Source organism: Cucumis sativus, chromosome 6 (assembly GCF_000004075.3).
Source record: "Cucumis sativus cultivar 9930 chromosome 6, Cucumber_9930_V3, whole genome shotgun sequence".
NCBI lineage: Eukaryota > Viridiplantae > Streptophyta > Magnoliopsida > Cucurbitales > Cucurbitaceae > Cucumis > Cucumis sativus.
In genome coordinates, this window is record NC_026660.2 from 24,517,506 (window position 1) to 24,532,051 (window position 14,546).

Below are 14,546 nucleotides of genomic sequence, written 5' to 3' on the forward strand. Positions count from 1 at the left end.
TTGGTTTTTTTAAAAATATTTCATGTTTACTCTTTCTCTTATGCAATTTTTTTCTTTCTATAATCTTTTTTTTCTTTCCATCTTTTTATTTTATTTTATTTTCAAACTGTTATTTGGTTCAAGATCATGTATCAATTTTTTAAAAAAGATCAAATTTTTATTTGGTTGTTTCAAATATAAAACATCGTAAAAAAAATTGTTGAGATATTAGATATATAGCCAAATCTATACACGACTGTGTACCAATAATCTTTATAAAAAATTGTTTTGATGTAAGTAACAAATTTTGGATGATCAAATTTAAAGGGTCGTTTTTTAAATCTAAACGATTGTTTTTCAAATATAAACAAACATTTTTCAAATATAAACGAGTACAAAAAGTCTTTAAAAAATAGTTGAGATTTGACAATTCAAATTTAAACAATCGTGTACTAAAAAATTATGAAAAAAATCATTTAGATTTGGCTAAACGATCATCGAAACAATAAACAAATCTAAACCATCATTTCCCAAATACCCAATGATGATTTTCTAAATATATATAATATATATTAGACGTGCTAGATGTCGATGATATTTTTGAAATTTTTACAATGGGTCTGTCGACTTTTTTCGTTTTCAAAATTGTTTTATACATTTTGTTGGTTTGTTATATATTTTAAAAGAGTCCATTTTAAAAACCAACCAATTTTTTTTTTTTTTAAAAAAATAACCTTTTACTTTCTTTTTTTTTTAATTTAGCTAAAAATTTAATCTTTGTATTCAAAAAAAAAATATGCAAATTATTGTCAAACGAAAAATAAAAAATGAAAATAAATAAAACCATAAAAAAGAAAAGAAATAAACCATCAAATAAAACCACAACATTTTTCCTCAAATTCAAAAACATGTTAGATTTTTTATATATTTCTTATATGTACCCTATTAATAACAATAAAACAGGATTTATCATTTGGTTTTAATTAAGCTTTTAATCTTCTTCCATTCTTTAAAAGATTATTAAAATTGATTTAAAATAATTATTTTCATTACATTTATGCCTGAAATTTTGTTACTTTTGTTTTTTACGGTGAGAAGCTGTTAACAATATTTAGTAATATAATAAAATTGTATAGTCACCATTAATAGACATCTACTATTATTTATTTTAATATCTGAAAACAATAAATCTTTTATTACAACATTGAGATTGAAAAAGATAAATAATAATGTTGTCTAAATGAGTGGTTTTCCCACAGTGGCTGAAAATTAAACATCACCAAATTGATCATCAAATTATAATAAATTAAGGATTAAAGTTATTGAGAAGTAAGTTATGTAAGAGAGACATTGATAATAAAACATGGGGAAGACAGCAAAAAACATGGGGAAGGTCATATTGTTAAGAGCTTCCTAATATAATATTAATCCATACCACCAACTTTGCTTTAGTTAGTGACACATTATAGAAAATAAATTAAAGTTCTTTGTTTGGTCAAATATGTTGTTCATTCTTTAGACAATGATATTCTGCATGCATATATTATATATATATATATATATATATATTAAAAATCAAGTAATAGAAAACACATGGTGGTATCATTAATATACTAAGTTATTTCTTGGACAGTGAAAGGTTTTCTTCTTTAGCTTTAAATTTTTCTTTAATTATATGTAGGTTGGTGAATGTAGCATTTGATTTCAACATATATATATATATATATTTCTTAAGTGTTTGTTTTAATTTTAGATTCCCTTATTATAGTTATTATTATTTGCAAAGTAAATTTTGTTTTAATTATTTTAGTTCTTCGATTATTGAAAAAGATAATTTATTTTGTCGTCCCTTACGTATTGGGATGAAATTCATACAAAATAGGAAGTTTATTTAATTATATTTTCTCTTATTAATTTAATAATGTCAATGTGTATATAAAGGCCAATTTTAAAATCTGCAAAAATAAATAAATAAATAAAATACATAAGTTATGGGGGAATTAATTATTACTCGATCAATAATCGAGATCTTAATTAGAATTACTTTTTAGATCATAATCAAACTTTAACCCAATATTAGGTTAATATTAACCCAATTCAATATTCAAAGTATCTACAAATTCATATATCTTCTGATTTGAACACTTTTTAAGACAAATATATGTTTAACTTTTAAGTATAGCGCACTTCTTTCTTTAAAATAAAAAATAAATTGTTCTTAAGACTTTAATTAATGTGATTATCTTAGCATTGCTTTTTACATCATAATCAAAACTTTAAAGTGTGTTTCTTTTTTTAATATCAAAAATTGATTTTTCCCAAAGTACTACAAATGTTTGTTTTTATAAACATAAAAATTAAAATACAAAACTAAGTTAACTTTCTAAAATCACTTAAAAAGAAGTTATTTAAAATACAAGCTTAATCAACTTAATACAATCTATATGACCATGCTGAAATTAATTTGTTTTTTTCTAACAATATTTTTATTCCTTTAAAATAATTTCCCTAATATTTCTTTTCCTTTTTCTGTAGGCAATTGAAATGTATAATAAGAACCATCCCAAGTTCAATTATTTTGCACCCTTTACACATATCCTTGCTTTTGCTTAATTTGATATGATCCAAAGCAGCAACCCACTAAGGAGACACATTAATTCATAATAATAATAATAATAATGCATGTTTTATAAAATCAATTTAAAACAGTTTTGTTCTTAATAAAAGTTATAATTATAAAAGTTAAACAAATACTCCTATTTCTTTATATATATATAAAAAAAAGTTATTATGATATATTCTTATATACGAAGAAATCGTTTAAAATTTTGTAAAAAAAAAAAATTTGTCCAAAAAGTAGTTTTGAAACGTTTATGAAATTAGGTGAAAAGTAAGGTTGCATCTAAAAAATAAAAGCTAGTTAAAAAAAAAAGATTCAATAACCAAAACCAATTAATCAATACCATTCTCAACAAACATCTCATAGACCCAACAAGTTAATTTGATTTGAAACAAATGAGATTGAGATTGAGATTGCTTTTCATATCAAATCAAATATAAAGACATATATCTCTATCCCAAATAACTCTTAACTTTTAATTTAGCTTCAAATTGGGGGAGAGACTATGGTTTATCTTTTCAGTGTTTAAGCTATTTTTTTCCTTAAAGTACTCAAATATTATGATGCTTTCAGTCATGTATTTGTTGGGCATATCTTTTTAGAAGTGCTTCCAATAACAAATTCATTTCGTTGTTCTATATCCATTCCAAAGTGATTATAAGAAGTACTGTTCAATAACTTTATGAAAACCACACTTGTTGTATTTTTATGTAAATTCAAAATAATCATCAATCGAAAAATAGATAAAGAGAATGAAAATGGTGAGAATGTATACCTCAGTTATATCAAGCAAGTTAGCAGAATATTGAACTTGGTCTAAGGATAAAGTTCTTTTTAATTATCTTTTTAGTTTAACCAACGTATTGGAGCTCTCGAAAATATATATCATATTCAAGTTGGCCCATCGAAAAATAGAGTTGCGTAGTAAAATTGGGCAAGTGGGTGTAAAGAAAACATAGTTTTAAATTTCAATATTGGCAACTAGGCTTGAGCAAAATTATGGACATATATACACACACTTTGCTTAATAGGTTGCAACCAAAGTACAGCAATAATTAATAGATGTTATTATTAACCACTTGTGACATTGATCACATACATTAAAAACTCTATGTGTATAGTTTCTTTTATTAAAAAAAATAATAAAAATAGTATGATCATATCCAAAAATTTGAATCACTAATTTAATTTTATGGTCACTAACACATTCATGAATATGGCAGCTGGACTATAATGACTTTAGTGTATATATATATATAGTTCATAGTTTTGAATCATAACGATTAATATACTTAAATTATAACGAACTCACCTATTATCTATCATAATTGAATAATTGGCATTTAAGTTGGGTCATATTTATGCACGTAAATACATGATAATTGTGATTTTTTAAAATAAAAAATTATAACTTTTCGAAACTTTATGCTACTCCATTCTATATTTCCATCGCAAAACAATATCTTTTCTTACAATCAAGAACTTAATTCAATTAGGAATGATATATACTCATAATCAAGTTCGAATTCTTTACCTCCAATTTTTATTAAAAGATATTATATTTTTCTTTTAGTTCATTATTGTATAACAAAACTCAACTATATGGTAATTATGTTATATCATGATAAATGATAACCTTGTAAGATATTAATTAGATTAAAAACCAAAAGAGAATCTTAATGCATTTAATTTAGCAAAAGTTAAAAGGGAGAGAGATTATTAATCATCCAAAACCAATATCATATGTGTAAAGAGAGAAAAGAGAAACTCTCAACTAATTCTCAATTCTTCAGATATTCAAGTTGTTCTAAAGATTTGAAGGGAAAAAAAAATCCCAAAATCACAAAAAGATTGCAGTACACAGATCTCACAACCCCAAGTTTATGTGTTTGATAAATTAAAAGTTCGTAGGTATATATATATAAACATGAAAAGAGAACAAAATTAAAGATACAAAAGAACATCCATTATGCTTTAGATTTTATTATATAAAAACAATACAATTATATATAAAAAATATAATTAAAACTTTATTAATATTATTGTATATGTATCATGATGAAGTTCATGTGATTGTATAAGTAGACAATTTTCATTTTAATATGGAAGTCAAAAATTAATTCTTTTACCAAACATTCTTCCATCTACAAAGATTTAAACTAAACAATATACTTTTTATAACACAAAAGATAAACTTTTAAAAAATGTTAGAACTGGAAGGTTGAACATGCATGAGCTGAAAACTACTTTACGAACTAAAAGCATTATTTAAAAACAATTTTTTTTTTTTTTTTAAAAGTAAGCCCACTTAAAACAGGAACCATACAGACCAAAAGAAAAAGGCAATTACGAAGCAAAACAACCCCATTTCCACTATTCTCCATTGATTACAACAGGGGGAAACTAAAAAAAATGAGACTACGGTTTTGACTTATAAACATGTGTTTAAGAAAATATAGTGATATTTAATTGAGAAATTAGAAATACTTCAACGAAATCTTAGCTTTTTACCGTTCATTTTCCAATACTTTGTTGAATTGTTTAATAATAGTTACTTATATATATATTTCGTTACAATGATGATTAGAGTAGGATGCACTACATTCTTCTATTATATTTTATCGACAGAGACCAATGGAATGTCTATATATATATATAATTCATAAAAGGTAAAAATGGACTAAGATTTGCAATATAGTTTATAATAGTGCTAATTAAATTGTATAAAAGCAGTGGTGAGGAATTTAAGTAAAGGGGAGTGTTCTAGAAGATGGCTCTCTCTTGACTGGTTTTCCTCAAGGTAAAATATGAAGGCTGGTCGGAACTCTCATACTATGGAGGGGAAAGCGTAGTTGGAAATTTTAAATAAAAAAGATTAGAAAGGTGGTTTGGTCCAAGAAATAGTCATCAATATATGTTGGTAATGGGGAATATAGGTACAACTGCACAGAGTTAAAATAAGGTTTTTATAATGATGTTTGGGTAGATCGAGATGATGCATGCACACCATAAACTTCCAAATTAATTTAAATATATTTGATTTGGAGCAATCATACATCAAGATGAACTTCTTCAAAATTTATGCATCTAAGATGAACTCCTTCAAAATTTATGCATGTGAGGGAAGATAAGAAATAATGTTAAGAAAGTTTTGATGTTAATTTGAAATCCTCAGGTGCGAACAAGAAAAGAAAATGACTTTCGAAGACATAATCATGTGTATATATATAATTGTGGGTAAATTAATATTTTTCTGTGACGAACAAATTTGATTAATTCATATATAGATTTCTATTTAAAAGAATGGCTCCCTTAAATTTTGTTTGAATACAAAATTGTCGATCATGATTAAAATTTAGTTAGAAAAAAAAAACTATAATATCAATCTATATAAATATAAAAGATAAAGATAATTAATATGAAACTCTATTAACGTTGGATCTGTTTTTAGAAAATTAAAGAAAAAGCAAAATTAAAAGTTGCTCTTTAGTTAACAATTAGATGAGGAGAAGTTAGTAATGAAACTTCGTGTGTTGGCTTTTTATAAAAATTTTCCTTTCTTAATAATAATAAAAAGAAGAAGAAGAAAATGATTTTAAGAAAATGCAAAGTAAGAAGAAAGCAATATAAAGGAAAAGATGACAAGGAGATTGGCAAAACCTTGAGAAGTGTTTAATTGGAAAAAACAAAATCTAATGGAATTACCTTTTTTATTTTTTATTTTTTAAGAAAGTTTAATTAAATCAGTTGCCTACCAACTTTTTGATTCTTATAAAATCATATTTAACTTTTTAATAAATTAAAAAATAATCAATTTCCAATTTCCAATTTCAAAATTGAGATTAATATCATATATCTAATATTTTTTCCACACAAAAGATAATTATTCTTTTTAATCCATGCGATATTGATTTTTTAGAAAGAGAATACGTTTAGTATACAGAAAAAAAATAACATTTTGAATAATTATGTAAATATTTTAAACGATAAAAATTCAAATAGTTGGTTTATTTAGACATTATAAAAAGTGAAATTACAATGCTTCTTAACTCATTCTTCTTGAAATTCTATAATTATTATGACATTTAAGCTGATATATAATGATTTAATTATGGCAGTATCTCTACCTTAGTTGATTTGATTTATACAATATGAGGGAAGACTGAGTCTCAAGACTTACACCAAGTCTTTTAGTGTTTGCATAGCAAATATAATATTAAATCATTATATATCAATTTAATTAAACTCAAACTAATTCTATAGCAGGATTGGCTAGAATAGTTCATTTGACGTCAACTTCAATCTAATTAAAAGTTGAAATCTCTCCCACCAAATCAAAATATGTATTTATAGACCTATGTGGTTTTTTTTCTTTTTTTTTTCCCAAAACTTCATACTCTTTTTCTTGAATAAATATAAATTTGCTAACATGAATTCAGTTTAATTGACACGTATATAACCAAAGTCCCATGCTCTTTCGATACTTTTTTTGGTAAATAAATGTAAGTTTTATTTGGGCCTGTTCTTAGGGCATAGGCATGGGCCAAAATTTTGGGCCTAGTAATGATGGAAGTTTGTTGGAAAATTCTACATTGGCCCTTTCTTTAATTGTGTGTTCTATCCATGGAGCCTAAAAAGCTTTAATTTACCATTTTTGTCAAATGACAATACATTCATTAATTTCTAGTTATTTTTTATTTCATTTTAAAAAGTAAGAAATTGGTAAGGACACAAATATTGAAAAAAAATTAAATTTTCATTTAATTTAATTTTTAACTTTGGAAATTTATTATTCATTTTAGTTGCTCAGTTTTGTAAAATGTATATATGTTTTTATTTTTTTATTCTTTTTATTCTACAAATTCTATAATTTTAAAATTATTTCATGGTTTAATTTTTGGGTTGATAAACATACCTGATGTACCTTTTCATATATATATACATATGTATATTTAATCATTTTGCTAAATAAAATATAATATATTTTGAAAGCTCAATTAATCTAATCAATTAATATTCCAGATAATAAATTCGTTGTTAAAATAACTGTAATATATTTGGTTCACCTATCGTATGCATGGAGTTTTTCATATGCTAAAGTATATTGAATATGGAGTTTCAAATTGACTTCAACAAATAATATAAAAATATAATATATTTATTTAAGGTAAAAAATTAAATATAAGAATAATATTGTTTGGTTAAGGTAATATATCCATTCTGCCTAATAAAAAATCTTATTTTGTTGACTAATTAGACAAGCAGCTTAAATACTATATATGCTGATTGATTAAACCTCAGAGAGTTTCAATCTCCATTCATATAGTAAATTTTTTAGTTAAAATTTAAAAACTGAAATCATTATTATGGCACAAGAATAAAAAAATAGAAACAAAAGAAAAGGTTTAACAAACTTATGCCCTCATTTCACTTTGTATAAAGCATCAACCAAGAGTTTTTAAAAATATTTTATTCCTACAAAAAAAAGAAAGAATATTTGAAAGCAATTCTCATGTTTTCCCTAATCACTTTGCTTCAATAAATGAGAGTAAAAAGGTTGTGTTTAAGCAACATATATATATATATATATATATATATATATATATATATATATACATACGTTGTAAAAATAGGACGAAGAACAATAAATTGACCTCTTGTTTTCAAAGGTTGAATAAGATAGAATAATTTTTTTAAAATGATATGAAATGAAATAAAAGAAGAATGTACTTGGAATAATAAATAAAATAGAATCCAAATATTTTAATTGGAATAAAGAAGATATATGTCCCCAATATAAAATTTGGTGCATATTATTTTTCTAAAAAAATGTAAAATTACAAATGGGATAAAAGTGTAGAAATTAAAGTTCCTACTTGCCACTGGCTCTTTCTTTGAACGTTTTATAAGTTATTTCTATAGACATTTTCCAAAATATATATTGTAATTTCTCTATGAAAAATGGGCCAAAAAGTTCTCGTTAATTTAGATAAAATATTTTGTCAATTATTTAAATAGTAATCTTCACCAATCTCAAACTAGAATTGATGAGTATTTGATCAATTACATGCAACATGCAATCCCAAGAATTGTCAAGATCAACCAAGATTTTATAAATTTTAAATCATGCTTTCTAACCAAGTAATTATTATATGTTTTGAATTTTTAACTTTACTATATATATATATATATATATTAGTATTTTATTGATAATTATGTTTATGCTTGTATCTATTCTTAAAATTTAAAAAGAAAAATCAAATCATTTTCCAAAACTATATAATTATAAAACAACAATTTTAATTTGAAGTATCGACAACGTTTAAAGTTTATCATTCGTCTTACAAAAGATTGAACCTCTAACAAGGAGGTTGAAAGTACATTCTTTATGTATTTCATCAAGCTATCAACTGCATACATGGATAAAAAAATACAACTAAAAAAGAAAGAAAATAAACTAATTAATATAGTATGAAAATAAGTTAACGAGTACAAGGACATGTAATTTTAGACTGTCATAGAGTATCAACTTGAGAACGACTGTCCTGTTCTTCAGACTCTTTTTGTGGTAGAAAATCTGGAGAGAATGGTTGGTCTTGGTTAGTTGGAGTATCCACAAGCTCTTTGCTCTTTCCCCATAAAACACTATAAAGACTTATTACTAGTAAAATGGCACCGATTACACTGTCAATCCATTAACACAACATATATTACAATCAAATATTTAATATGAAGTCTAATAAATCTTTAACCTATCAAATAATTTAAAATATATAGTAGAGCGAAGAATAAATAAAAATTATTAAAGTTAAAATATGGTTTATACCTTCCCAAATAAATTCCTTCGGCCAAAAATAACTGAGAACCGATGATGGTTGCGACTAAATTAATGGGCATCATCATGGATGGAAAAACTGGACCCGTTTCTTTTATTACCCAACATTGTGCATTGTTTGCAATTCCAATCACCAAAATGCCCTGCACCACCTCACAACATTATTTTAATCCACAACTTTTCTATATTTTGGTGGTACAAAATTGCATTATTGTATTTAGACTTTATATTTTTAATTTAGGATCAAAATGTTTACTTTTTAAAATTTAAAGTATAATAAAATTTTGATAGACACTAATAAAATTCTACAACTAGACATCTATCGATAATAAATTTTGAAATGTTTACGATATTTTGTAAATATTTTGATTTACTTCGATAAATTTAAAATCAATCTTAATTTATTTTCATAATCTTTTATTTATGTAGGGATGGAAAATGGTTTTTTTTTCCTTAAAGTATCAAAATAAACAAAATATTGCAAAAATACACAAAATCAAACATTTTAATGAAATTTTGTTATATTTTTAAACATTTTGTGGTTCATTTTACTATATTTAAAAACAAACTTTTAATTAAATAAATATTTTATCAAACAATTGAAATTAAAACATACATATATATACATCTCCTATTGAAACTTATTTAAGATATGTGGAGAGAGAGATGCTTACACAATATAGAATAGCATAGAGTCTAACATTCCAATCCAATTTCCACTCTGAATGATCTCTTTCCACAATAATAGCTACAACAAAGCATTGAACCACACTCATCACCGTTTGGGTGCACATGAGTTCAACTGGGTGAGGATAATCCTTCAAGAACATAGCCTGAAACACATACCAAATCCCCCAACCCATTGTAGCTACTAGCAGGATGAAGCACCCCAACATCCATGACTTTTGAGATGTTGTCGTAATGTCGGTTTCAGATTCCTCGAAGTGAAAAATAGGATGTGATATTATTGGCTTTAGATATGGTCCTTTGTAGAAGGCAAGTATTGCTGCCCCTCCCACACATATCATCATTCCTCCCACCTTTGCTATCCCTGATGCTTTCTTTAAGTTCACTTTCTCCATTCTGTGCATATGTTTATCCCAACACAAGCATAGTTCAATTATTTTAGATTTATTTCTTTATTCTATTCAACCTTTTTAATTAACTTGAGTTTACAAGATTTTTTAAAATGAAATAATGTCAAACAAGGATTACTAAAATCTCACTTTTGATATTATGTAAAGATAATATTAGACGTAATTATAAGTAATTCAATTTTTTTAGTTATTATATTATGTAGCAAGTTTTAATTAAATGATTAAGTGAACAATATAAAAATATGTAAAATACAACTAATAATATATATATATATATATATATATATATATATATATATATATTTGTTTTATACACATATCTATTGTCAGAAGCTACTTGTCATATCATGATAACAGTATTGTTCCATGAGAATTTGGATGTTTACTTAAAAATGGTGTAGATGAGAAGTGTGTGAAAAGTTAATACTTTCTTTTCGTTCTTATTTATAAAATATATAAATTAAAATTAATGATTTACATTTTTTTAAAAATAGTAATTTTTTTCTCAAATTAAAAAAAAAAAGAAAAAACAGTTATATTATCTTAACGTGCATTTGTTGAGTTTTCTATTTTTTTTTGTAAAGAATGTCTAAATTTCATAACATTTTTAATATAAGATCTACAAATAAACTAGGAGTTAAGTTTAAACAACTTTACTCCTTACTTTGAAAATACAAAACATCACCTAAATGTGACTGCGAAGATGAATGTTGAGATAGGAATGCAGTTAATAGCTGCAGCCCCAAAAGTTGGTGATGTGTAATCAATACCCACGTCGTAAGCATTCATGGTAAGAGTTATCCTAAAAACTCAATTAATTAATATAATAAAATTATGGTCATTTTCAATTATGACATTTTATATTTGATATACTATAATAAATTTTAGTTGATAACATAAATTATTAGTAAATAAAACAACACTATTTTTTAATAGGTTAACACATTTATTATTATTATTAAACATTAATTAAATACACACCCTATCAATGAAATGAAAAAAGCATGGCAGAGTTGTTTCAACGACAATGGCCTCTTCTCCTTCCTGAAACATAGTATAAAATTATAACGAATTAAGTTAGGGCTTGTATTGATAAGTTGAGGAGAAAAAAAAACATTATGAACAAAGAAATGAAACGTACCCTTTTAAAAGTAAAGTTAGTGGAATTAAGATGAGACTACCAGCAGCTTGACGATAAAAAAGAAAAACATACGTGTTCATACCGGTAGCGAAGGCAACCTTTGATGATAAGCTCATTCCAGCGTAAATAATTTGAGTGAAAATTGCAACAATATAGAACTTCTTGGAACCCATTCTTAGGAATGTGAAGAACGATAATTTGGTGTGTACTTTTGGGTTTTTTGGTCGTTCTTTATGGAAGGGCAAGAGACTGGTGATAGGAGAATAAGGGAAGCTGAATGAAGAAAAAAAATTTGATGATAATGATAAACCCTCCTACTAAAACATAAAGGTATTTTAGACCATATTCTTTCGTTAGAAATGCATTCATATATATTATTTGTGGTTAATAATGATAAGTGATATTGTTGGAATTTTAAGTACATATTATATTCCACCGAGAAGGATTTTGTGCTGATTTTAGGTTTGCTTTTATGCAAACATGACTTAAAGTTTAGAAACATCCTAAAATTTAGTTAACGAAGAAGAACAAAGGAATCTATAAGTTGGTTGCATAGATTTATATGTTCATAGCATCAAAGAAATTCCTTTATGTCAAAAGATATACGATGTCAAATTTGGTTCAACTTTTGAAGTCGTCTAACGCGTAAATTACCATTTTAATTTAAGGATCAAAAGAAATTAAATAGGTTAATTTCATAAATGTAATTTTTTTTTTTTTAATATTTTAGAAAATTTATAAAAAAAATATAATATTTGATAAAATATAATGTACTTTCCTACCAAAATTTTGTCTTTTAATCATTTGTTCTATAAATTTTTTTAATTTTTTTTAAAAAAATCTCTAATATTTATTCACTACAAAATCATCATAAATATCATGGAAAACAAATATAATTTTTAAAAAGTAGCACAAAATAAGAAGTTCAAAATATGATTGGATAAAGAGTACACTTTCAAAATCCATCTTTACACTAAATATTAAAGAAAAATGTAAGTGTAGTATTTTACTTCTTATTTTAAAATTGAAATATAGATAGCCTATTATAATACAAGTTAATTTTTGTAAATATAACCGATCGGTAAAATATTTATAATTTGAGTACCAAAATAAAAATATTCATGAAACTGACCATTTTTTTAAATTTCACGTTCTTCCTTTCTTATCATCGTCTTTCTTCTCATCTCTACTGCTTTTCTTTTCCTCTTCTTCGATATTTTTTCTTTCCATGTTTTTTAAAAAATTTTAAATATTTCCATCTCCTTCCTTTTCATATTGTTTATTATGTCATTTTCCTTTTCTTTTCCATCGTCTTTTTCTCTTTTTTTGATGTTTTTTTAAAAATTAAACTGTTATTTGGTTTAATATCGTGCTATTTTTTTTCAAATGTTATTTTGTTTTTCAAGATCGTGTGCTAAATATAGATATCAAAGATCATGAAAAAGAATCGTTGAGATATTAGATTGTCAAATTGTAAACGACCGTGCATAAAAAAATAGCAAGATCTAAACGATCGATCATGTTCCAAATTAAAACGATCTTGTACCAAATCTAAACGATTGTGTACCAAAAAATCGTTGAGATTTTTCTCTAAACGATCACATCTAATCGATCATGTAGCAAAGGTAAACGATCGTGTGTCAAATAAAAAAAAAAATCGTTTAGATTTGACTATCCAAATTTAAACGATTAAATTACATGTCAAATCTAAACGACCACGTATAAAAAATATCTTAAAAAAATAGTTTACGATAAAGAATAACAAATGTAAAATACATTCTTTAACATATTACCGTGCTCGAATTCCAGTTAAGCATGAGACATTTTTTTTATTTTCCATTGTTTTTGAACTTTTTTTCTATACTATAATAACTATAAAAATAATTAAGTTTGGAAGCTTTTGCAATAAAATACATTACTAAACAATCTAGAACAACTTTTAAAATTTCTCAATTTTCAATTTCCTATTTCAAATGTGAGATTATATCACATATGTCATAGGTTTTATTTTTAAAAAAATATATATATAATTTACGAACTATTTACATTTTATAAAAATAAAAATAAAACCACTTAAAGTTAAAATAAATTTTTGTATGAAGTGTATATATTTGGGTAAATGTTCTATTTTTTTTTATAATTTTTCCCCCTTTTTAGACAATAAAAAAATTCAAATAGTATGTTTATTTAGACATTACAAAAAGGGACATTATTTTGGATAGAAACTAAGTGCTGCAAAGTTACAATGCCTTTTTAACTCATTTTTCTTGAATTCTTTAAATATTGTGACATTTAAGAAAATATATAATAATAGTTTAATTATGGCGAGATCTCAATGTTAGCTAATTTTATTTATATAATATCAAATATAAAGTTGAGGGAAGAGTCACGCTCCAGAATCTATATTAAGTTAATTAATGCTCGCACCACATACATGTATATAATAACTTGAAGTCTTTATACTCAAGTTAATCAAAATAAATATATATTTAAATCAGATAATAATTATTGTAATAATGTCTTCTTAAAATTTTAACATTGATGTCAATAATTATTGTAATAAATTCTTCTTAAAATTTTAACATTAATTGACATCATCATAAATAGCATATTCCAATTGACATCTGGAAGTTGAAATCTCTTGGTTCTCTTTTTTCCTTCTATTTTAGACTTCATACTCTTTTCCTTGAATAAATGTTAGTTTCACTTGGGTCTTTTCTTAAGGCATAAGCATGGGCTGACCCTTTGGGCCTTGTAAGGATGAAAGTTTATTGAAAAATTCTACATTGGGCCTACATTGAACTCATGCTTCGGTTCTTTTCATTGCCATGATATTAGGAATATAGACTGTCAGATTCAAACCAATAAAGTATA

General features: G+C 24.8%; 1 protein-coding gene across 5 annotated transcripts; it reads right to left on the reverse strand.

Annotated features, from left to right (window-relative positions):
• Positions 1-8,879: 8,879 nt before the first annotated feature.
• LOC101205607 (WAT1-related protein At5g64700) lies at positions 8,880-12,005 on the reverse strand. Of its 5 annotated transcripts, none has more exons than XM_011659477.2 (6): positions 11,745-12,005; positions 11,513-11,575; positions 11,217-11,333; positions 10,109-10,517; positions 9,426-9,577; positions 8,880-9,283 (listed from the first exon to the last, which is right to left on the reverse strand). In XM_011659477.2, exons 1-6 carry the CDS (start codon positions 11,843-11,845, stop codon positions 9,115-9,117), a joined length of 1,011 nt encoding a protein of 336 aa, XP_011657779.1. In that variant the 5' UTR covers positions 11,846-12,005; the 3' UTR covers positions 8,880-9,114. The 5 variants fall into 5 exon arrangements, with proteins under 5 accessions (XP_011657779.1, XP_031742665.1, XP_011657778.1 ...); XM_031886805.1 differs by having other exon boundaries at positions 8,880-9,176; positions 11,673-12,005; XM_011659476.2 differs by having other exon boundaries at positions 11,673-12,005.
• Positions 12,006-14,546: the final 2,541 nt, after the last annotated feature.

Coding starts and splice junctions, on each gene's coding strand:
- LOC101205607 (XM_011659476.2), bottom strand. CDS start 11,845: ATGGGTTCCAAGAAGTTCTATATTGTTGCAATTTTCACTCAAATTATT. Junction 11,334..11,512: donor TTTTTCATTTCATTGATAGG/GTGTGTATTTAA, acceptor TTGAGTTTTTAG/GATAACTCTTACCATGAATG. Junction 9,578..10,108: donor TCTATGCTATTCTATATTGT/GTAAGCATCTCT, acceptor GAGGTGGTGCAG/GGCATTTTGGTGATTGGAAT.